The following is a 23,750-nucleotide window of genomic DNA, read 5'->3' as shown; positions in this document are numbered from 1 at the left end:
TACTAATATCCATCATTCTGCATGTTGTTGTGTTTCAGACAGCACGAAGCCAAGTGGAAAGCGAGTGGTTGGGGATGTGGCTTACAATGAGGCCAAGATGGTGGCTTCCTTCATTACCCCTGTGCCTGGCGGTGTGGGGCCCATGACCGTCTGCATGCTCATGGAGGTGAGTTCTTACTCTGCTGTCACTCTGCCTCTTCACTCCTGGTCTCTGGAGACTGAATGTGCCCCAGCTTGGGTTTAGGCTGATTATTATACCGAGGTACAGTGAAAAGCTTTGTTCTGCATGACAATAGGTGCAGGAGTAGGCCATTCGGCCCTTCGAGCCAGCACCGCAATTCATTGTGATCATGGCTTATCATCCACAATCATTATCCCGTTCCTGCCTTCTCCCCATATCCCTTGACTCCGCTATCTTTGAGTTCTATCTAACTCTTGAAAGCATCTAGGCAGAGAATTCCACAGATCCACAACTCTCTGGCTGAATAAGTTTTTCCCCATCTCTGTTCTAAATGGCCTAACCCTGTCCATGTTCTGGACTCCCCCAACATGGGGAACATGTTTCCTGCCTCCAGCATGTCCAATCCCTTAATAATCTTATATGTTTCAATAAGATCCCCTCTCATCCTTCTAAATTCCAGCGTATACAAGCCCAGTCGCTCCAGTCTTTCAACATATGACAGTCCCGCCATCCCGGGAATTAGCCTCGTGAACCAACGCTGCACGTCCCCGCTATTGTAAATCTCCCCGGTGCGGGACAAATAAAGGAATATATTATATTATCCAATCAGATCGGATAATACCATGCACAAATACAATCGAGCCAAACTCAAGTACAACAGGTAGAGCAAAGTGGAAGATACAGAGTGCAGAATATAGTTCTCAGCATTTGTCACAGCAAAATCCTCATTTTTCCTGCATTTCTGCAGGAACTGAAGAAAGATGAAGGCCTGGTATACAAGATGGTGCCCAAGTCAGGCAACTCTTTGCATGCTGGTTCCTGAATCAGAATCTGAATATGCTGTCATTCATTACAATCACCCCGCTCTTTTAAATCTTTAACTCAACAGCAGCATTTCTTACACTAACTATGCACTTAATCTATATCCTTTATCCAGTATGTCTGCACTGTGGGCTGCTTGATTGTAATCATGTGTGGTCTTTTCGCTGATTGGATAGCACACAGCAAAAGCTTTTCACTGTCCCTCGGTACACGTGGCAATAATAACTAAACTAGAACTGTTTTATCGGATAGAAACGTCATTCTCGGCCTTTCATTCTCTGACAGAACACGGTGGAGAGTGCCAAACGTTACTTGGAGAAATGCAAGCCTGGCAAGTGGGCCATTCAGTACACCAAGCTTCGACACGTGGAGCCCATGCCCAGGTATACCAGCGAGCTCTCCTCAGCCTGCGAGACCGTCACGTCAGGGATAATAGAGATGATCGATAGTATGGAAACAGACCCTTTGGCCCACCGAGTCCACGCCACCCGTCGATCACAAGTTCTACATTATCCCACTTTCTCATCCACTCTCTACACACTGGGGCAATTTACGGGAGGTCAATTAACCTACAATCCCACATGTAGGAGGAAACCGGATCACCCGGAGGAAACCCACATGGTCTCAGGCAGAATGTGCAAACTCCACACAGACAGCACCCAAGGTCAGGATCAAACCTGGATCTCTGGTGCTGTGAGGCAGCAGCTCTGCCAGAAGTGCCACTGTGCTGCCAGTTAAAAGTGCAAGCAGTGAATTCCATACATTAGAGAGCATTCGGTCCAAGCCATTAGTCTCATCTGCTCTCCTGCGCTACTGACTTTCTGGTTAGCGGCAGCATCAAAGTAGAGCTCCTCTTCCCACTAGTTAATATGATGCTCTGATGTCTCCCAAAGGAACCAAGAATAGTACAGCACAGGAAAAGGCCCTTCAGTCTACGCTGTAGAAACAAAGAACTGTAGATGCTGGAGTAACTCAGCAGGTTGGGCAGCATCTCTGGAGAATATGGAGATAGATGTGACATTTTGGGTTGGGACCCTTCTTCAGGTGACATTTCGGGTCAGATGATGAACTGAATTGTCACCTGCCCATTTCCTCCAGAGATGCTGCCTGACTCGCCAAGTTAATCCATCACTTTGTGTTTTAGTATTAATTTGAACATTACTTCGGTTCTGTTTGAATTTCACCCCGTTTTCAAAAAGTAATGTTTGGTTCCCGCCAGTGACATAATCATTTCACGGTCTTGTGCACTGAAGCACATCAGCCGCATGGCTAAGGAAGTGGGCTTGCTGTCTGATGAAGTGGAGCTCTACGGAAAGTCAAAGGCAAAAGTGCTCCTGACCTCACTCAATCGCCTCAGGGAGCAGCCGGATGGAAAATACGTCGTTGTCACAGGGTAAGGGTATTCTTCCTTGGAATCTTCCGACTCGAGGATGTTGCCAAGACTAGAGGGTGTGAGCTATAGGGAGAGGTTGAGTAGGGTGGGTCTCTATTCCATGGAGCATTGGAGGATGAGGGGAGATCTTATAGAGATGTACAAAATCATGAGAGGAATAGATCGGGTAGATGCACAGTGTCTTTTACCCAGAGTAGGGGAATCGAGGACCAGAGGACATAGGTTCAAGGTGAAGGGAAAAAGATTTCATAGGAATCCGAGGGGTAACTTTTTCACACAGAGGGTGGTGGGTGTATGGAACAAGCTGCCGGAGGATGTAGTTGAGGCTGGGACTATCCCATCGTTTGAGAAGCAGCTGGACAGGTACATGGATAGGACAGGTTTGGAGGGTTATAAACCAAGCGCAGGCAGGTGGGACTAGGGTATCTGGGACATTGTTGGCCGGTGTGGGCGAGTTGGGCCGAAGGGCCTGTTCCCACAGTGTATCAATCTATGTCTCTATGACAGTCCTTTATTGGAGGGATGTTGGATGGATACACAGATGAAGGATGTAAAATCATGAGGGGAATAGATAGGGTGAATGCAGAGAGTCTTCCATCCAGGGTCGGAGAAGAACCAAAGAGCATAGATAGGTTTAAGGTGAGAGGGCAAGATTTAATAGGAACCTGAGGAGCAACTTTTTCACATAGAGAGTAGTGTGTGTATGGAACGAGCTGCAAAGGAAGTATTTGAGGCAGGGACTATAACAGGTTTTAAAAGGTATTTGGACAGGTTGAAGGGTAGGAAAAATTCGGGGGGATATGGGCCAAACGTGGGCAGGTAGGACTAGTGTAGATTGGGCATCTTGGTCATTATAGAGCTTACTGCTTGGAAACAGGCCCTTTTATTTAGGTTAGAGATACAGGCAAGAAACAGGCCCTTTCAGCCCATCGGGTCCGCGCCGACCAGTGATCCCCGCACATTAATACTATCCTATCCCCACTAGGGACAATTTTTACATTTACCAAGCCAATTGACCTACATACCTGTACCCCTTTGGAGTGTGGGAGGAAACCGAAGATCTCGGAGAAAACCCACGCAGGTCACAGGGAGAACATACAAACTCCGTACAGACAGCGCCCTAGTCGGGTTCGAACCCGGGTCTCCGGCGCTGCATTCGCAGTAACGCAGCAACTCTACCACTGTGCCACCGTGCTGAACTTTAGCCCAATTTGCCTCTGCTGACCAAGATGCTCCATTTATACCAGTCCCACCTGCTTGCATTTGACCCATGTCCCTCTAAACCTATCCAAATGCCTTTTAAGTGTTGTTATTGTACCTGCCTCAACCACTTTCTCTGGCGGCTGATTCATACAGCCACCACCCTCTGCGTGGAAATGTTGGGCCAACAGTCTTATTTTCTTGCTGTATGACTCTATTAACGGCCCTGGTCTCTCCCGCAGCATCACCCCGACTCCCCTGGGCGAGGGCAAGAGCACGACGACGGTCGGCCTGGCTCAGGCCATCGGTGCCCACCTGGACATCAACGTGTTTGCCTGTGTCCGGCAGCCTTCCCAGGGCCCCACCTTTGGGATCAAAGGTAATCATCTCACCTCCGGTCTCGTTACGACGTGCATTAAGATCTGGAACAGTACAGCACGGGAACTGGCCCTTCGGCCCGCAGCATCCGTGATTATTGTGCTGCCAAAATAAACTATCCCCTTCCGTCTGCATGTGACCCATATCTCTCCACTCCCTTCATATCCATGTGCCTATCCAAAAGAATCTTAAACATCACTATTGCATCTGCCTCCACCCTTGGCTTCAACTGGCATCCATCACCCTCCGTGTAAAAACAAAACTAAAGCTTGTTCAGCACATCACCTTTAAATATTTCTCCTCTCATTTTACAGCTATGTCCTCTAGTCTTTGACATTTCGGCATGGGAAAGTTGGGCCAAAGGGCCTGTTTCCAAGGAGTAGAATCTATACTGACCAAGATGCCCAATTTACGCTAGACTTTGAACAGTTCTAACTGTTCATCCTGTCTATGCCTCTCATAATTTTATATATTTCTATCAGGTCTCCTCTCAACCTCGGATATTCCAGAAATAAAAATGTCCCTGTGGCTAATGCCCTCTAATCCAGGCAGCATTTTGGTAAACCCCTTTTGCACTTTCTCCAAAGCCTCCACATCCTTCCTATTTAAGGCAAGTGAGTTGATCATCATCTAAGTGCTTCCTATTTTGAGCTCAATTGATTTACATCCATGTTGTGTAACTACTCTAGAGACACAGCGTGGGAACAGGACGGATGGGTGACGTTTTGGGGCTGGGACCATTCGCCAGATTCTGAAGAAGAGTCCTGACCCGAAATGTCACCTGTCCATGTTCTCCAGAGATGCTGCCTGATCTGCTGAGATACTCCCACACTTTGTCTTTTTCCCTCTAATCTTGAGGTTTTGCACTTGCTGGCCTAAATTGAGCCGAAGAGCCTGTTTCCACGTTTGTATAGCGCTGAGTCTAGAACTTGCCCAAAGGGGATTCTGCACAGAATGGCTCCCCACAAACCACAACTCTTTGTTAATCTCAGTTTTTGTTTTACCTGCTACAAAGGGAGGGGCAGTGAAGCAGGTGTAGAGTTGCTGCCTCACTGCGCCTGAGAACCGGGTTTGATCCTGACTACAGGTGCTGTCTGTATGGAGTTTGTACGTTCTCCCTGTTATCACGTGGGTTTTCTTCGATTTTCCCCCCACATTCCAAAGATGTGGAGGTTTCTAGGTTAATTAGCTTCTGTAAATTGTCCTTAGTGTGTAGGATAGAACTAGTGTACGGGGTGATCTCTGGTCGGCGTGGACTCGTTGGGCCAAAGGGCCTGTTTCCACACTATGTCTAAACTAAACTAAAAATGGACTTTCACCAGGTCTTTTATCATATCATATCATATATATACAGCCGGAAACAGGCCTTTTCGGCCCTCCAAGTCCGTGCCGCCCAGTGATCCCCGTACATTAACACTATCCTACACCCACTAGGGACAATTTCTACATTTACCCAGCCAATTAACCTACATACCTGTACGTCTTTTGTCCCATTGAAATCAGCTTCCCCCAGTTTAGGATGTCAACTTGATCCGCGCTGCCTCTCCAAGATTGCCTGATCTCTGGACTTGTGTTACAGGTGGTGCCGCGGGAGGAGGGTATTCCCAAGTTATCCCAATGGAAGAGGTAACGTCATGGCGACCAGCGCCCTTTCAGACATTCTATTCGTTTATCTTTGATAAACTTTTGGTTTCTTATTGTCACGTGTACCAACGAACAATGAAAAGCTTTGTTTTACATGCTATGTAGTCGTCAGATAATATTACGAATACAATCAAGCCAAACTCAAGTACAATGCCTCAGAAGGCAGTGGAGGCCAATTTTCTGAATGCATTCAAGAGAGAGCTAGATAGAGCTCTTAAGGTTAGCGGAGTCAGGGGGTATGGGGAGAAGGCAGGAACGGGGTACTGATTGAGAATGATCAGCCATGATCACATTGAATGGTGGTGCTGGCTCGAAGGGCCGAATGGCCTACTCCTGCACCTATTGTCTATTGTCTATAATAGGTAGAGCAAATGGGAAGATACAGAATGCAGAATATAGTTCTCAGCTTTGTAGCGCATCAGTTCCACAGACAAAGTCCAACGTCTGCAATGGGGAAGAAGTGAATCTGGCTGGAAGAAAGGTCCGAACTGAAACATCACTTGCCCACGTTCTCCTGAAATGCTGCCTGACATGCTGAGTTACTCCAGCAATTTGTCCTTTTATGTAAACCAGCATTTGCAGTTTATTGTTTCTACATTGGGGCGGCACTGTGGCTCAGCGGGAGGATTGCTGCTTTTGAGCACCAGAGACCCGGGTTCGAACCTGACAACGAGTATTTTCTGTATGGAGTTTGTGCGTTCTCTCTGTGACTGTGTGGTTTTTCTCCGGGTGCTCCGGATTCCTCCCACACTCCAAAGATGTGTAGGTTTGTAGGTTAATTGTCTTCTGTAAATTGTCCCTCATGTGTAGGATAGAACTACTGTACAGGTGATCAATGGTCGGCACATTCTAGGTGGGCTGAAGGGCCTGCTTCCACGCTGTTCCTTGTTTCTACATCTGGAGTAGCACAGTGGGTTGAGGGGATGGGAGGGGGACAGACTTTGCCTCCTGTGTGATGTTTTATGGTGAAACTTTCTCCCGTTGCTCTGTCCTGCAGTTCAACCTTCACCTGACAGGAGACATTCATGCCATCACTGCTGCCAATAACCTGGTTGCTGCTGCCATCGACGTCCGCATGTTCCACGAGGCGACACAGTCTGACAAGGTATGGTCACCCTTTCAATCCGTCCTCCAGCTCCCTGTTTGGAAATGAAGAGTTTGGCCATCAATCTGTCCCCTCTCTCCCCCTCTTTCATTGCAGGCTCTGTACAATCGGTTGGTGCCTTCCAATAAAGGAGCCAAGGCATTCAGCAACATTCAACTGAAGAGATTACAGGTACGGATCATTACACAGAAACAGCCAAAGCCCATTTTAACAATTGGGGCTGCACAGTGACGCAGCTGGTAGAGGTGTTGCCTCAGCACCAGAGACCCCTGTTTGATCCTGACCAAGTGTTGTCGCTGTGGAGCTTTTGCATTCTTCCGTGTGATTGCATGGGTTTTCTCCGGGTGCTCCAGTTTCCTCCCATGTCCCAAAGACGTGTGGGTTTGTAAGTTAATTGGCTTCTGTAAATTACCCCTTGTTCATAAGTTCTCGGAGTAGAATTAGGCCATTTGACTCATCAAGTCTACTCTGCCATTCAATCATCTATCTTTCCCTCTCAACCATACTCTCCTACGTTCCCATGAACCCTGTGTAGGAAGTGGATGCGAAAGTGGAATAAAGGGGAGGCCATTTAAAACTGAGGTGCAAAGAAACTTTTTCACCCAGAGTTGTGAATTTGTGGAATTCTCTGCCACAGAAGGCAGTGGAGGCCAATTCACTGGATGAATTTAAAAGAGAGTTAGATGGAGCTCTTGGGGCGAGTGGAATCGAGGGATATGGGGAGAAGGCAGGCACAGGTTACTGATTGTGGATGATCAGCCATGATCACAATGAATGGCGGTGCTGGCTCGAAGAGCCAAATGGCCTCCTCCTGCACCCATTTTCTATGTTTCTAACATAGAACTAGTGTGAAAGGGTGAATCGATAATCTGTTTTGGTGGGTTGAAGGGCCTGTTTCCAAGCTGGATCTTGCAGTCGATTCAATTAAGTGTCCTGACCCGGTGCGGCCTGACCTGCTGAGTTCCTCCAGCACTGTGTTTTGATCAGTGGATGCTCGACTCTTTGAGGCAACATTGAGGATGGTTGTTCCAGCATTGTCTCGAGGAGATGGATAGTTAGCCGTTTCCTCGGCTGTGTGCTTGTCATCTGTCATCTCCAACTCTGCTAGAATCTGATGAATTCTTAATCTGTAATCGTTCTTTTTCCCCAGAAACTTGGAATTAACAAAACCGATCCCAGTGCTCTGACAGACGAAGAGATGAGCCGCTTTGTGAGGCTGGACATTGAACCAGACACTATCACCTGGCAGAGAGGTACGAAACCTTCTGTTTTGCTGTGCTCTCTGGGATACGGCTCATGATGCGGGCGATGTGATGGCTTACACAGCTGGCTGTGAACGTAGAACAGAAGAGACCAGAAACATGCCACGTCCATGCCGAACATGATGCTAAGTTAAACGCTAACGGGCAGCATAGTGGTAGAGTTGCTGCCTCAATCGCCAGGTTCGATCCTGACAGCAACAAAAGCTTTTCACTGTACCTTGGTACACGTGACAATAAACTGAACTGAAACAGTTTATGCATTCTCCCTGTGACTGCTTGGGTTTTCTCCGGGTGCTCCACCCACATTCCAAAGACTTGCAGATTTGTAGGTTAATTGACTTGGGTAAATTGTTCCTAGTGTGCAGGATAGAACTAGTGTACAGTTGATCGCTAGTTGAGGAGAAATTGGTGAGCTGATGGGCCTGTTTCTACCCTGTATTACTAAACCAAGCCAATCTACTCTGCCTATATGTGATCCATTTTCCTCCATTCCCTGCATAACCATGTTCCTGACTAAAAGCCTCTTAAATGCCACTATCATTTCTGTTTCCAGCACCACCCCTGGTGGCTCGTTCCACGCACGCGCCATTCCAGCACCACCCCTGGTGGCTCGTTCCACGCACGCGCCATTCCAGCACCACCCCTGGTGGCTCGTTCCACGCACGCGCCATTCCAGCACCACCCCTGGTGGCTCGTTCCACGCACGCGCCATTCCAGCACCACCCCTGGTGGTGGCTCGTTCCACGCACGCGCCATTCCAGCACCACCCCTGGTGGCTCGTTCCACGCACGCGCCATTCCAGCACCACCCCTGGTGGCTCGTTCCACGCACGCGCCATTCCAGCACCACCCCTGGTGGCTCGTTCCACGCACGCGCCATTCCAGCACCACCCCTGGTGGCTCGTTCCACAACCTTGCCCTGCATATCTCTAAATTTCACCCTCTGACAAATCTATGACATTTCCATCTGGAGCAAAAGATGGTTCTGACTGTCTACCCTTACCTCTGCCTCTCAAACTCTGTTCAGGAGTTGTAGTGGTGTGCAGAATTTAATGTTATAGCTTTACTGTGAAAATAATGTTAGTTTTCTCGTAAACAGTTGATAGTTCCTTCACGAATTGAAATGAGCTGTTGAAATTCTCAGTAGGCCAGGCAGCGTATGTGGAGAATGACACATTTGTGGCACTGGTACAGACATTGGCTCGTGCCTCATGCCATGCACGTTTTCTGTCTTAAAGTAATAGATACCAATGACAGGTTTCTCAGGAAGATTACGATTGGCCAGTCCAGCACTGAGAAAGGATTCACCAGAACGGTAAGGCTTTTCTTCCTTCCCCCACCCCCCCCCCCACCCACCGCTCTTGCCTCCCCCCCCCCCCCCCCCACCGCTCTTCCCTCCCCCCCCCCACCGCTCTTCCCTACCATCCAAATGGTGGACTGAAGAAAGATTGGTCTTGGTTCAATGATACTTTATCGTCATATACCTAGGTGTAGTGATGTTCCTTGTTTGCGAGCAGTTCAGTGAAAATCTTGCTATACATCAGCACAATCGTACTTGAGTGCAAGTGTGTACGAATAATAAATGACACAAGAGCTCCCACTTTTCTATAATTAAAGTATAAAGATGTTAAAAATGTAGAGTTTTAACTTGACAAGAACCAGACGCACCCCCGGTCACTCCCTCTTCTCTCCTTTTCCATCGGGCAAGAGGTACAGAATTTTTAAAACTCATACCTCCAGCTTCTGGAACATTTTCATCCCAGCTGTTATCAGGCAAATGAACCGTCTTATCAACAAACCAGAGAGCGGACTTGACCTCCCATCTATCTCATCGGAGACCCTCAGACTATCTTTATTCAGACTTTACTGGGTGTTATCTTCCACTAAATGTTATCACTTTTATCATGTCTCTGTACACTATGGACGTGATTGTAATCATAGATAATATTTTCACTGACTGGATAGCATGCAACAAAGCTTTTCACTGTACCTCAGTACATGTGACAATAATAAATTAAACTAAATTGGCCTTAAAGACCCGTTGTCCTGTCGAAGGCACTGGGTCGGTTTTGCAGGGATCGACCTGGCCAGGTGATGTTGTGGATATCCTCCACTGCGATCTGCAGGATCAGCCCCAACTAACCAGCCGCAGGCTGCCACAGTCATTGTGTTCTTGACCTGATAGTCTGGATAAATAGCTGCGTGTCTGAGTCTGGCTGTGTCGCAGAGACGTTGGGAACAGTACAGATGTGGTAAAGCAGTGGTTGATGGGAATGGCAAAACGGGCAAATGATGTCCACATAGATAAAGTGCAGGTGGACACAAAATGCTGGAGTAACAGCGGGACAGGCAGCATCTCTGCCTGGGTTAAGTTTCGGGTTGAGACCCTTCTTCAGACTCAACCAGAAACGTCACCCATTCTTTCTCTCCAGAGATGCTGCCTGACCCGCTGAGTTACTCCAGCATTTTGTGTCTACCTTTGATTTAAACCAGCATCTGCAGTTCTTTCCTGCACATAGATAAAGTGCAGAATTAATTTAACGAATCAGCAATAATATTCACAACAGAGCCCAGTAGACCTTTGAATATTAAAGGGATTAATATGGGATTGATGAAATAATATGGCGCTGAAATCGTAGATCAGCCATATATCATGTTTAAAGGACAGTGCAGACTGAAGGGGCCGAGTGGCCTCCCCCTCCCTAAGAACAGCACCTTTTACTCCACTTGGGAAACTTGCCCAAGCAACTCATCCCCTCCCCCCTCCACAGTGCCCCATCTGGACTCCTTCCCCTCCTGTACATTCCTCCTGGCTTCACAATTTGCAGCTCCTTAGTTCTGCTGTCTCACACCATCTGTTTTAATCTCTGCCCTTTGTCTTTCTGGAGAGAAAGAATGGGTGACGTTTCGGATCGAGTGAAGGGTCTCGTCCAGAAACATCACCTATTTCTTCACAACATTATTTACCGAATGTCATGTTGTTTCTTGCGAGCAAAGCACCAAGGCAAATTCATTGTGTGTATACATACTTGGCTAATAAAATTTATTCAATTCAATCCAAACCATCTGCCTATCAAGTCAAGTCAAGTTTATTTGTCACATACCCATACACGATGTGCAGTGAAATGAAAGTGGCAATGCCTGCGGATTGTGCACAAAAAAGAATTACAGTTACAGCATATAAATAAAGTTAATAAGTTACTATAGTGTAGACAAAAATTTAGTCTCTGGAGTTATAAAAGTTGACAGTCCTGATGGCCTGTGGGAAGAAACTCCGTCTCATCCTCTCCGTTTTCACAGCGTGACAGCGGAGGCGTTTGCCTGATCGTAGCATCTGGAACAGTCCGTTACTGGGGTGGCAGGGGTCCCTCATGATCTTGCTTGCTCTGGATCTGCACCTCCTGATGTATAGGTCCTGCAGGGGGACGAGTGTAGTTCCCATGGTGCGTTCTGCCGAACGCACTACTCTCTGCAGGGCCATCCTGTCCTGGGCAGAGCGGTTCCCAAACCAGACTGTAATGTTGCCGGACAGGATGCTCTCTACAGCCCCAGAGTAGAAGCAATGAAGGATCCTCAGAGACACTCTGAATTTCCTCAGCTGTCTAAGGTGGTAAAGGCGCTGCTTTGCCTTACCCACCAGTGCGGCAATGTGCGTTGCCCATGTCAGATCCTCTGTGATGCGGACTCCCAAGTATTTACCCTATCCACAGTAGACCCATTTATCTCCAGTGGTGTGTACGTCCTTGGATGTTTAGCCCTTCTGAAGTCTTCAATCAGCTCCTTCGTTTTAGTGACATTCAAGAGGAGGATATTGTCCTGACACCAGAGTGCCAGATCAGCCACCTCCTCCCGGTAGGCCTTCTCATCGTTGTTAGAGATCCGGCCCACCACCACAGTGTCATCAGCAAACTTGATGGAGTTTGAGCTGTACCTGGCCACACAGTCATGTGTGTACAGGGAGTACAGTAGGGGGCTAAGGACGCAACCCTGGGGGGATCCTATGTTCAGGGTGAGGGAGCTAGATGTGTGTTCCCCCATCCTGACCACTTGGGGCCTGGCAGTGAGAAAGTCCAGGACCCAGGCACACAGAGGGGTGCTAAGCCCCAGTTCCAGCAGCTTCTCAACCAGTCTGCTGGGGACTATTGTGTTGAATGCTGAACTAAAGTCAATGAACAGCATCCTCACATAGCCCCCCTGGCTGTCCAGATGAGAGAGAGCGGTGTGTAGAACCTGGGAGACCGCATCATCCGTGGACCTGTTCAGACGGTATGCGAACTGTAGTGGGTCCATGTTGCGAGGAAGGAGGGCACAGATGTGCTTCTTGATTAGCCTCTCAAAGCATTTCATGACAACCGAGGTGAGGGCCACCGGTCGGTAGTCATTTAAACACGCTGGAGAGGCATTCTTTGGCACCGGTACAATGATGGATCTTTTGAAGCATGCAGGGACCACGGACTTGGCCAAGGAGAGGTTGAATATTGTGGTGAGCACTGGAGCAAGCTGAGTAGCACAAGACTTTAGCACTCGCCCAGATATACCATCTGGGCCTCCAGCTTTCCTCGTGTTCACACGCGTCAGAGCCCACCTCACCTCATGCTCGGACACCGAGAATGTGTGTACATCCCCGGCGGTGGATCCCCCTCCAGCCTCGCTAGCCAGCGCCCCTTCGGTGCTGTTTTTAGACGGCGAGCTGGTGGTGTTACCCGTCTCAAACCGTGCATAAAAAGAGTTCAGGTCATCAGCTAAGGAGGAGCCGGCACTTCCGGTTGAGGGGGTGCTGGACCGGTAGCTAGTTATAGTCCGTAGCCCCTGCCAAAGGCGCCTGGTGTCCTGCTGCTCCATCTGTGACTCCATCTTGTCCCGGTATCTCCTTTTTGCACCCTTCACTGCCCTTCGCAGTCGGTAGGACTCTCCCTTGTAGTCATCCATGTTGCCGGATGTCACCACCCCCCCCCCCCCAATACCTGTCATGCTTTGTCCTGGGTAATTCTCTCTCCCAGCTTTATTTCTCTTTCCTCCACTCCCCAGTTTGAAGAAGGGTCTCGCCCCAAAACGTCACCCATCCTCCAGAGATGCTGCCTGACCCACTGAGTTACTCCAGCACTTTGTGTCCTTTTATGTAATCCAGCATCTGCAGCTCCTTGTTTTCAACCTCCATTTGTTCCTTGTGTTCCTACGAGGGAGGATGACATCTTCTCTAACCTGTGCTGCCTCTGTCCCGGGTTGGTTTGATGGGACGGTGTTGAGGGGGCTTTTCATGTGGTTGAGGAACCGGGGGCCGTTTGAATTCGGTAGCTTGTCATATGCCAGGAGGATTGGGGAACAAGAACTTGGAACAGGTTTGACATGTACCTTCACTTCTCAGACGCAGTTCGACATCACGGTGGCCAGCGAGATCATGGCGGTGCTAGCACTGACCGATGGGCTGAAGGACATGAGGGACCGGCTGGGCAAAATGGTGGTGGCTTCCAGTAAACAGGGAGAACCGATCACCACAGATGATTTGGTAAGACTGGAACTCGATCAACCCAAAACTGCTCAAAGGCTTGGGTGCACAATGAAATGCTTCAAAAGGACCACATCAAAGAAAACTTTAAAACACTACAAGGATTGGGTGAGGCAACTAAGGCTAGACTTTATTTATGAGCATCAAATACAAAAGAAGTCACCAGATTGTACCCCGAACAAAAATCCATATGGTCTTTTATACAGTTTTATCACTTCATTGTCACTGCTCTTTATCAATTCATTGTCACTGTTCTTTTACATCTATATACTAAAACTATCATTTGTTTGTTTGTTCCTGAACTACAGCCAAAACGGTACATGATAGAGTGACAGTTTTAGGCCCACCTTACTCACTGTTGTCCCTTGGGTGCTAATGGAAGGTTTCATTGAAATCGGTGTTATATTTTTAAAGTTAATCACATTTTAAAGTTTAAATCTATCTCCTGGGGAGGGAGGGGGGGGAGGAGGGAGGAAAGGGGGGGTTGAGGGGGATGGAGTGGTGGGGAAGGGAGAGAGGAGGGGGGAGTGGAGGGGGTGTGGGGGAGGGGGGAATGGGGAGGAGAGGGTGCTGCACCAATGCAGGAGAGATTTGGGCCCAATGGATCCACTTGGTCTAGTAGTAACTAGTATTCTTGAAGAGACATTGATCCAATGTTAGAGATGCATCTCACAGAACACTTATCTTAACTCTCAGTTAAATACTTGGTTGCATTTACATTTTCAGTAAATCTGGTGTTATTAGTTGCTCACAGCTCTCTCTGAAACATAATACTGGTTCACTACCGATTTCCCCACCCCCAGTGGCACCCTAGGTTCCAGAGCCTCTGCTTTCTGGATTCTCTGTTTTGCCGAACCAACGGCCGAGAGGAGTCCCAATGGTACCAGAACGTTCCGCAGGGGAGCCGAGATACCGGCCCGCAGAGTCGGCCTTGGAAGTCAGCAATGGGAACGGTTCTGGCAGGGCTGAAGTTCCAGAGCCCCAGCCGCAGGGGGCAAATTCGAGCTGCCGATCGGTGCGGAAGTCCTGATGATTTTGAGAGTGGCCGCCTCACCCGGCCTTGGCTCCACATTTTGGGGGGATTTCCGGAGGGGGGGTTCCAAGTGTGGTCTCGTAATTTTGTCTGGATTAAAGGTGGTGCTTGGTCACCAGTTGCTAGAAAATCGATGGAGGAGCTGTGCATAAATATGGCGGAAAGTTTAATTTCAAGAAAGGTTACCTGCGTTCACTCCATGCTAATGACAAGCTAAAGGTGGTGATGTCCTATCTCCCTACAGGGTGTCACTGGAGCGCTGGCTGTGCTGATGAAGGATGCCATTAAACCCAATCTCATGCAGACACTGGAGGTTGGTCATACTTCCCTCACAAACATTAACACGCTTATGTCTTGTTAAATCTGTTTCATCTTTGCAGCCCAAGGAGGACAAATTGTTTATTACAGTTCTTGGAATGCTGTGATCTCCTGCGCTTTGAGGCCTGCTCTTAGTAGATGGAAACTTTGGAAAGGTTGGAGGGAGAAAGGCAAATGTTACCTTTAATCAACACGGACTAATCATTTAGAGTCGCTGGGAGCTGCAGATGCTGGTTTACAAAAAACACAGTGCAGGAGTAACTCAGTCAGACAGCATCCCTGGAGATCGGGTAAATGCAGTCTTTTGTCCAGAGTAGGGGAATCGAGAATCAGAAGACACAGGTTTAAGGTGAGCGTGGGGAAAGATTTAATAGGAACCTAAGGTGTAACGTTTTACACAAAGGATGGCGGGTGTATGGAATGAGCTGACAGAGGAGGTAGTTGAGGCGGTATTATCGCAACGTTTAAGAAACATTTAGACATGTGCATGGATAAGACAGTTTTAGAGGGATGTGGGCCAAAAGCAGTCAGGTGGGACTAGTGTAGATGGGCATGTTGGTCAGCATAGGCATGTTGTGCTGAAGGTCCTGTTTCCATGCTGTATGACCGACATGTATAAGTGACGATTCAGGTTGACTTCCTTCAGATTGCTTCAGAATGAATCTGATGAAGAGTCCCAACCTGAACCGTCTCCTATCCATGGCTTCCAGAGATGCTGTCTGACCCGCTGAATTACTCCAGCACTTTGTGTTTTTTGGACCAATTGTTTGTTAAAGTCTATATAGTTCAGAGTCTATCTGGAAGTTGTAGTGTTTAATAGCCTAATGTTTGTAGGGAAGAAGCTGCTCTTGAACCTGGGTGGAAAATGAGCAATAAATATAGAAACATAAAACATAGGTGCAGGAGTAGGCCATTCAGCCCTTCGAGCCAGCACCGCCATTCAATATGATCATCCAAAATCAATACCCGGTTCCTGCTTTTCCCCCATATCCCTTGATTCCCTTAGCCCTAAGAGCAAAATCTAACTCTCTCTTGGAAAACATCCAGTGAATTGGCCTCCACTGCCTTCTATGGCAGAGAATTCCACAGATTCACAACTCTCTGAGTGAAAATGTTTTTCCTCATCTCAGTCCTAAATGGGCTACCCCTTATTCTGTCTGTGCCAATTTGCTAGACAGTGCTGTATCTCTAAATCTAAATCTAAAAATCTAAATGATGAATAATTACTCTGTCGAACCCCTTTGGAAACGGTATCCATGAATTCATTTTGTGTCAGTCTAACAGGCTTTGGTTCAAAATACGGAATGTCAGTGCAGAGCAGAGCTCCCTCGATGCGCCCACAGCCTGTTGCACTGTGTACAGGTGCTCCTCAACTTACAATGGGTTTACGTTCCAATAAACCCATCGCAAAATGAAAATATCGTACGTGGAAATGCATTTAATACACCTGATCACGTGGCCGGAACCGAGCTGTGGGTCGCTGCTGTTGCCCAGCGTTTGCACCGTTGTAAAGTCGAAATATCATAAGTCAAAGCATCGTTAGTCGGGTGCTGAGGTTCTCCCACACCCCTGGCTGTGTGTGTGTGTGTATAATAGATTTTGGATAGTGTGGGAGATGACGGATTCTTGTGTTGTTTACAGGGGACTCCAGTCTTTGTCCACGCTGGACCTTTCGCCAATATTGCCCACGGAAACTCCTCGGTCCTGGCTGACAAAATAGCTCTCAAGTTGGTTGGGGCTAATGGGTTTGTGGGTGAGTGATGGAATCTCATTGCTTTGACAGCCTGAGAATGTGAAAGGTGCTGGAGAAACGCAAGTGTTTAGTTTTGTTTATTGTTGCATGAACAGAGGTACAGGGAAAAGCTCTTGTTGCATGAACAGAGGTACAGGGAAAAGCTCTTGTTGCATGAACAGAGGTACAGGGAAAAGCTCTTGTTGCATGAACAGAGGTACAGGGAAAAGCTCTTGTTGCATGAACAGAGGTACAGGGAAAAGCTCTTGTTGCATGAACAGAGGTACAGGGAAAAGCTCTTGTTGCATGCTATCCAGACAGCAGAAGGACTACACATAATTACAAGCGAGCCGTCCACAGTGTACAGGTACAGGTGCTCATCGACTTACAAGCGAGCCGTCCACAGTGTACAGGTACAGGTGCTCATCGACTTACAAGCGAGCCGTCCACAGTGTACAGGTACAGGTGCTCATCGACTTACAAGCGAGCCGTCCACAGTGTACAGGTACAGGTGCTCATCGACTTACAAGCGAGCCGTCCACTGTGTACAGGTACAGGTGCTCATCGACTTACAAGCGAGCCGTCCACAGTGTACAGGTACAGGTGCTCATCGACTTACAAGCGAGCCGTCCACAGTGTACAGGTACAGGTGCTCATCGACTTACAAGTAAATTGAAAATATCGTAAGTCGAAAACGCATATCGCTCGCCTGGGAAAAGATCAGAATTCGAAGTACGGTTTCAACTGAATGTATCGCTTTTGCACCATCATAAAGTAGAAGTATCATAAGTCAAGGAGCATGTGTACATGATAATGGGAATAATATTTTGTGTAACGTAAAGTCCGATTAAAGATAGTCCAATGGTCTCCAATGAGGTAGCTGGTAGCTCAGGATCGCTCTTTAGTTGGTGAGAGGACGGTTCAATTGCCTAATAACAGCTGGGAAGAAACTGTCCCTGAATCTGGAGGTGTGTGTTTTGGGCTGACAGGTATGTGTCTCTGTGGTGCATGACTAAATATTGCTCCCTACCTGTTCCAGTTTGACTTTGTGCCCGGCGAGATGTTGTTAACGCTCTGACTTGTTTAAACGCAGTGACAGAGGCAGGGTTCGGAGCCGATATTGGGATGGAGAAGTTCTTTGACATTAAGTGCCGGTACTCGGGTCTGCGGCCTCACGTGGTGGTGTTGGTCGCCACGGTGCGGGCTCTGAAGATGCACGGCGGCGGCCCTGCGGTGAGTACAGTCACCACTCAATTGGGAAGGGTTCCGACCCGAAACGTCACCCACGTGTGTGTAAGGAGTGTTTGAGAAAGTGGGATAGCATAGAACCGCTGTGAGCGGGCGATCGCTGCTCGGGGTAGACTTGGTAGACCGAAGAACCTGTTTCCGTGCTGAATCTTTCGATTCGATCAATTCAATTCCCTCCTCACTCCTTTGCAGGGGAGAATTCCACAGGTTCACCGCCCTCTGAGTAAAGAAATCGCACCAGGGATCAATCCTATACCTCTCGGCCTACATTCTGCATCACTGACCACTAGCCACACCCTGGGGAAACATTCTCCCCTCATCCAGCCTGTCCAATGATGTGACAAATTAAGGAGGCGGTGTGACTGGGGCATGACTGCTAGCACCATCTGAAAGGGCTGAATGGCCAGCATCTGTGCTGTAAGCACACTATCAGCTGGTTAGTCTTACTTTCACTGTTCTGTTTTAATACCTGTAATTTTGTTTTGAAGGTGACTGCAGGTGTACCATTGCAGAAGGAGTACACTGAGGAGGTAAATTTGGCACGTTTGTTGTTCTCTCTGTCTGATGGGTTTGTATCGCAAAGGTGAATGGATTGGTTTTTGGGCTAAAGTCTGTATAGGGGATAGTGTCAAGGGGAAGGATCTTGGACATTTGAATGAATCACGTCAGCAGAAATTTGCTCAAACTGAGGTGAGAAGAAACTTTTTCACCCAGAGAGTTGTGAATTTGTGGAATTCTCTGCCACAGAAGGCAATGGAGGCCAATTCACTGGATGAATTTAAAAGAGAATTAGATAGAGCTCTAGGGGCTACTGGAATCAAGGGATATGGGGAGAAAGCAGGCACGGGTTACTGATTGGATGATCAGCCATGATCACAATGAATGGTGGTGCTGGCTCGAAGGGCCAAATGGCCTCCTCCTGCACCTATTTCCTATGTTTCTAATTAAATGCAGATCCACCGTCGATTTTCTGGCACCTCCGTTATTCCAGACAAAATTACTAGAGCGCACTTGAAATTCCCCTGGAAGTGCCCCCGAAAATGAATGTGGCGCCTTAGCCGGGTGAGGCGGCCGATCTCAACCTCGCCAGGATTTCTGTGGCCGACCGCGGGTTGAATTTGCCGTCTGCAGCTGGGGTTCTGGAACTCCAGCCCGGCTGGAGCCGGCAAATCCGTTCCCATAGCCGACTTTGTGGGCCGGTATCTCTACCCCTCGGCGGACTGTTCCGGTACCATCGGACTCTTCTCTGAGCCCGTGACCTCTGGTCCGGCAAAACAGGGTTAATCCGGCAAGGCTCTGGAACCGAGGGTGCCGAAAAATTGTGGTGGACCTGTATCAATGAAACCCAAGCCAGCATGAAAATAGTAAGACCACAAGTAGAACATATCTCGGGTATCTAAAGAATGTTGATGGATCTACTCTGCATCATTGTTTTGATGAGAGATGTGGCTGGACATTCCAACGGTGAGATGCTGTGTTAACTAGTGAGTGATCCCTTCACAGAGGGAATCAAAGGGGAGATGACTCTTGATTAGTAAGCATGCCAGAGGTTATGGGGAGAAGGCAGGAGAATGGGGTTGAAAGGCAGATCAGCCATGATCAAATGGCAGAGCAGACTCAATGGGCCGAATGCCTAATTCTGCCTCTGTCTTACGATCTTAATGGGCTCATGAATGGAAAAGCTCCAGCTAATAGCGTAGGGGGGTGGGGTAGATGGGAGTTGGCCTCATCTACGGGACTAATTAAGTAAATCTGGCATGACTTAAATCAAAGTTACCTTGCAGAACCTCTAGTTATATATCAATAAGGTAGACAGTCAGAACCCTTCCAGGATGGAAAATTAAATATTAGAGGCCACAGCCATGCAGTGAGAGGGGCAAAGTTTAAAGGAGACGTACAGGTATGTAGGTTGATTGGCTGGGTAAATGTAAAAATTGTCCCTAGTGGGTGTAGGATAGTGTTAATGTACGGGGATCGCTGGGCGGCACGGACTTGGAGGGCCGAAAAGGCCTGTTTCCGGCTGTATATATATGATATGATATGATATGATATGAGATGTGTGGGGGAGGTATTTTTATATTGTGAGTGGTGTGTGTGGTGGAGGCAGATACGATAGTGGTGTTTAAGAGACTTTGGATAGGTGCATGGATATGAAGGGATAAGGATCATGTGCAGCTAGATATGATTGGTTGTGACATGTTCAGCACAGACATTGTGGGCTGAAGGGCCTGTTCCTGTGCTGTAAAGTTCTATGGACTGAATGGCGCTTCTCTATGGGAATAACTGAGTAAATGTGGATAACCTAACTCGTTCTCCTCCTTGGTGCAGAACCTGGACTTGCTGGCGAAGGGCTGCAGTAATCTCCGGAAACAAATCGAGAATGCAAACACATTTGGGGTGACAGTGGTGGTGGCAGTCAATGCCTTCAAGTAAGATTTTAAATAGTCAGACTCTGAAGGGTCAAGAGTGTTTTATTGTCATGAGTCCCAGATGAACAACGAGATTACCTGCAGTAGTACAGCAGAATATGTAAACGTGTTCTGTAAACAATATAATAAACGAGAAAAAATATATATATTCTCGTTTTTATATATTTTGTTTATTATATTGTTTACAATATATACATTTACATATATGTATACATACTCATGCAAATGTACATATATATGTACATTTATGTACATATATACAGACGTACACATAAAGAGCACACATGTAATAGTGCACCAGAAATATCATCTGTCCATCCCCTGCAGATTATGCCTGACCTGCTGAGTTCCTCCAGTACTTTGTATTTTGTTGATGATTCCAGCAGCTGCAGTTTCTTGTGGTCTTGTGTTGGGTAGTGCCCCTGTCAGCCCATGTCCCTTGTGTCCTCCTGCAGGTCAGATACTGAGGCTGAGCTGGAGTTGGTGTGCAGTACGGCCAAGGAGCTGGGTGCGTTTGATGCTGTGAAGTGCACTCACTGGGCTGAAGGAGGCATGGGAGCTGTGGAGCTGGCTAAAGCAGTACACAGAGCTTCAGAAATACAGAGTGACTTCAAATTCCTTTACGATTTAGAGGTAAGAATTAACTCATTAAAAACTGCCTGGATAGAGTGGATGTGGAGAGGATTATTGAGATCAGTCTTGGGCCCCATATCTGAGGAAGGATGTGCTAGCGTTGGAGGGGGTCCAGAGGAGATTGACGAAAATGATCACAGAGATGAGGGGGTTAACATATGATAAGCGTTTGACAGCACTGGGCCTGTACTCGCTGGAGGTTAGATGAGAAGGGACCTCATTGAAACTTACCCAACAGTGAAAGGCCTGGATAGAGTGGATGTGGAGAGGATGTTTCCACTAGTGGGAGAGTCTAGGACCAGAGGTCACAGCCTCCGAATAAAAGGACGTAACTTTAGAAAGGAGATGAGGAGGAATTTGTGAAGTTCATTGCCACAAATGGATGTGGAGGGTATTTTGGGTATTTTTAAGGTGATAAGAACCTAGTAAGTGTCAAAAGTTATGGGAAGAAGGCAGGAGAATGGGGTTTAGGGAAAAATAGATCAGCCATGATTGAATGACGGAGCAGATGATGTTTTATGGCATTAATGTCCACATTCTCTGAACACTTCATACATGTACTTTGTTTGAACACCTCGATGGTTCTATATTAGCACATATACCAAGGTACATTGAAATGCCTTTGCGTACAGTTCAGTAAAATTATTCCCATACACAAGTATAATCTCAGAATGTATAGTACCAACCCACTGAGTCCATCTGCAAGAGTCGCCAGGTTTTGCCACCATTTCCCAGTCCTAGCAACAGCCTTAAAGGCCCGTTGTGGCCGTTGTCTCCGTTCGGATCGTCCCGCGACCCGTCGACCCTCCCTCGCCCAACTGCCTTCAGCCTTCGTGCCTCACGGGTGCCTCCTACAGCCGACCTTGAGGGTACGGATGGTGAGGCCCAGCCCCTCCCTCCTCCTGTCCTCTGGAGCGAGCAGGGGCTGGGCTCGGCAGCTTCCATCTTCAGGTGGGTTTCTGGCCCTGTAGCGGGCAGGCCTGGCCTGCTGCCGGGGTTTGACTATAGCGCTGCCACTGCAGATATGTGGCTGCAATAAACTGCAGATGTTAGTTTACAAAAAAGGCACAAAGTGCTGGAGTAACTCAGCAGGTCAGGCAGCCTCTCTGGAGAATGTGGATAGATGACATTTCTAGTCGGGACCCTTCAGACTTATGCACCTTGTTAATGTTGGGAAGAAAGTCGCAGTGAACTTTATCCAATTATAAAGTGCCAGAGGACTGACGTTATGAGGAAAAGCAAATGGAATTTACCTGTCAATATATCACAGTAGAGGGTTACTGTATTTGTTTTGTCAGTCTGTTACGTTCCAAACTATTTCAGTGTGGTTTGTTTCTTTGAAGCTCCCTATTGTGGACAAAATCCGTACGATCGCCCAGAGGATCTATGGTGCTGCGGATGTGGAACTCAGCCCAGAGGCACAGCATAAAGTGCAGGTTTACACCAAGCAGGTAAGGGGCTGGCATGGAAACACAGAGTCCACACTGACCATCCATCACCCATCAGACTAGTTCTGTGTTGTCCCCACTTTCTTATACACTCCCTACACACTAGGGAGCTTAATAATTAGAGGCTAATCAGCCTCCAAACCTCCGCATCTCAGGGATGTGGGAGGAAATCGGAGCATCCAGTGGAAAAGAGAACGTGTAAACTCAACACAGACAGCACCAAGGTCAGGATTGAACCCGGGTCTCTGGTGCTGTGAGGCAGCAGCTATACCAGTTGCACCACCGTGCCGCCCTTGTGTGACTATACAAAACCTAAACTATACATAAATACAATCGTCAAACTTTCAATAGACAATAGATGCAGGAGTAGGCCATTCGGCCCTTCGAGCCAGCACCACCATTCAATTCAGAGGGAGAGATTTAATAGAAACCTGAGGGGTAGCTTTTTCACACAAAGGGTGGTGGGGGTATGGAAGGAGCTGCCAGAGAAGGTAGTTGAGGTAGGTATTACTGCAACGTTTAAGAAACATTTAGACAGTACATGGATAAGACAGTTTTAGAGGAATATATGAGCTAAACACAGGCAGGTGGGACAAGTGTACATGGGACTTGTGGGCAGGTTGGGCCGAAGGACCTGTTTCCATGATGTATGACTAAGTACGATAGGTAGAGCAAAGGGGAATATACAGAGTGCAGAATGTAGTTCTCAGAATTGTAGCGCATCAGATCCATGTAACGTGAGAGGATTTCTCCCTCATCTGAGTCTCTCTTGTATTTGAGCAGGGATTTGCAGGACTTCCCATCTGCATGGCCAAGACTCACCTGTCGTTAACTCATGAGCCGGAGAGGAAGGGGGCACCAACTGGGTTTGTTCTGCCAATCCGGGACATCCGAGCCAGCGTTGGCGCAGGGTTCTTGTACCCGCTGGTGGGCACGGTGAGGAACTAGTCTGAATCACAAGGTGTTGTATAGCCACCTGGATATGTTGTTGCTGGTCTGTTTTCTGTTTCGCATTGATTTGCCCTTCATTTTTCTCCATCCCATCAGACCCACTTCAGTAAACCGACTTTAGAGATACTTCGGCCCACGGAGTCCGCGCCGACCAGCGATCACCGTACACGAGCACTATCCTACACGCTAGGGGCAATTTACAATTTTTATCAAACCCAATTAACCTACAAATCCACACATCTTTGGGATGTGGGAGAAATCCGGAGCACCCGGAGAAACCCCACGTGGGTTAAAATACGAGGGAGGAGGGCGATGCGGACTTAGAAATGGAGCAGGAGGGTTGTGATGTTCTTGAGCATATTGCTATTGACAGGGAGGCGGTGCTGGAGGCTCTGGCAGGCTTAAAAGTGGATAAGTCTCCGGGCCCTGACGAGATGTATCCCAGGATGCTGAGAGAGGCAAGGGAGG

At 47.9% G+C, this 23,750-nt stretch overlaps 1 protein-coding gene across 3 annotated transcripts in view; it reads left to right on the top strand.

Annotated features, from left to right (window-relative positions):
• mthfd1b (methylenetetrahydrofolate dehydrogenase (NADP+ dependent) 1b) overlaps window positions 1-23,750 on the top strand; it is a 52,907-nt gene that overhangs the window by 25,003 nt on the left and 4,154 nt on the right. For all 3 annotated transcript variants that reach the window (XM_078406978.1, XM_078406977.1, XM_078406979.1), the window contains exons 9-26: window positions 39-166; window positions 1,289-1,386; window positions 2,223-2,396; window positions 3,839-3,975; window positions 5,554-5,600; window positions 6,616-6,723; window positions 6,820-6,894; window positions 7,874-7,976; window positions 9,223-9,299; window positions 13,350-13,490; window positions 14,768-14,836; window positions 16,483-16,594; window positions 17,667-17,806; window positions 18,310-18,351; window positions 20,150-20,250; window positions 20,706-20,883; window positions 22,227-22,334; window positions 23,115-23,267. In XM_078406978.1, coding sequence (XP_078263104.1) covers window positions 39-166; window positions 1,289-1,386; window positions 2,223-2,396; window positions 3,839-3,975; window positions 5,554-5,600; window positions 6,616-6,723; window positions 6,820-6,894; window positions 7,874-7,976; window positions 9,223-9,299; window positions 13,350-13,490; window positions 14,768-14,836; window positions 16,483-16,594; window positions 17,667-17,806; window positions 18,310-18,351; window positions 20,150-20,250; window positions 20,706-20,883; window positions 22,227-22,334; window positions 23,115-23,267 — 1,991 coding nt within the window. The remainder of the gene's footprint in view (window positions 1-38; window positions 167-1,288; window positions 1,387-2,222; window positions 2,397-3,838; window positions 3,976-5,553; window positions 5,601-6,615; window positions 6,724-6,819; window positions 6,895-7,873; window positions 7,977-9,222; window positions 9,300-13,349; window positions 13,491-14,767; window positions 14,837-16,482; window positions 16,595-17,666; window positions 17,807-18,309; window positions 18,352-20,149; window positions 20,251-20,705; window positions 20,884-22,226; window positions 22,335-23,114; window positions 23,268-23,750) is intronic.

This window comes from Rhinoraja longicauda, chromosome 10, assembly GCF_053455715.1.
Source record: "Rhinoraja longicauda isolate Sanriku21f chromosome 10, sRhiLon1.1, whole genome shotgun sequence".
Classification (NCBI taxonomy): Eukaryota; Metazoa; Chordata; class Chondrichthyes; order Rajiformes; family Arhynchobatidae; genus Rhinoraja; species Rhinoraja longicauda.
This window is presented reverse-complemented; position numbering and strand designations above follow the sequence as displayed.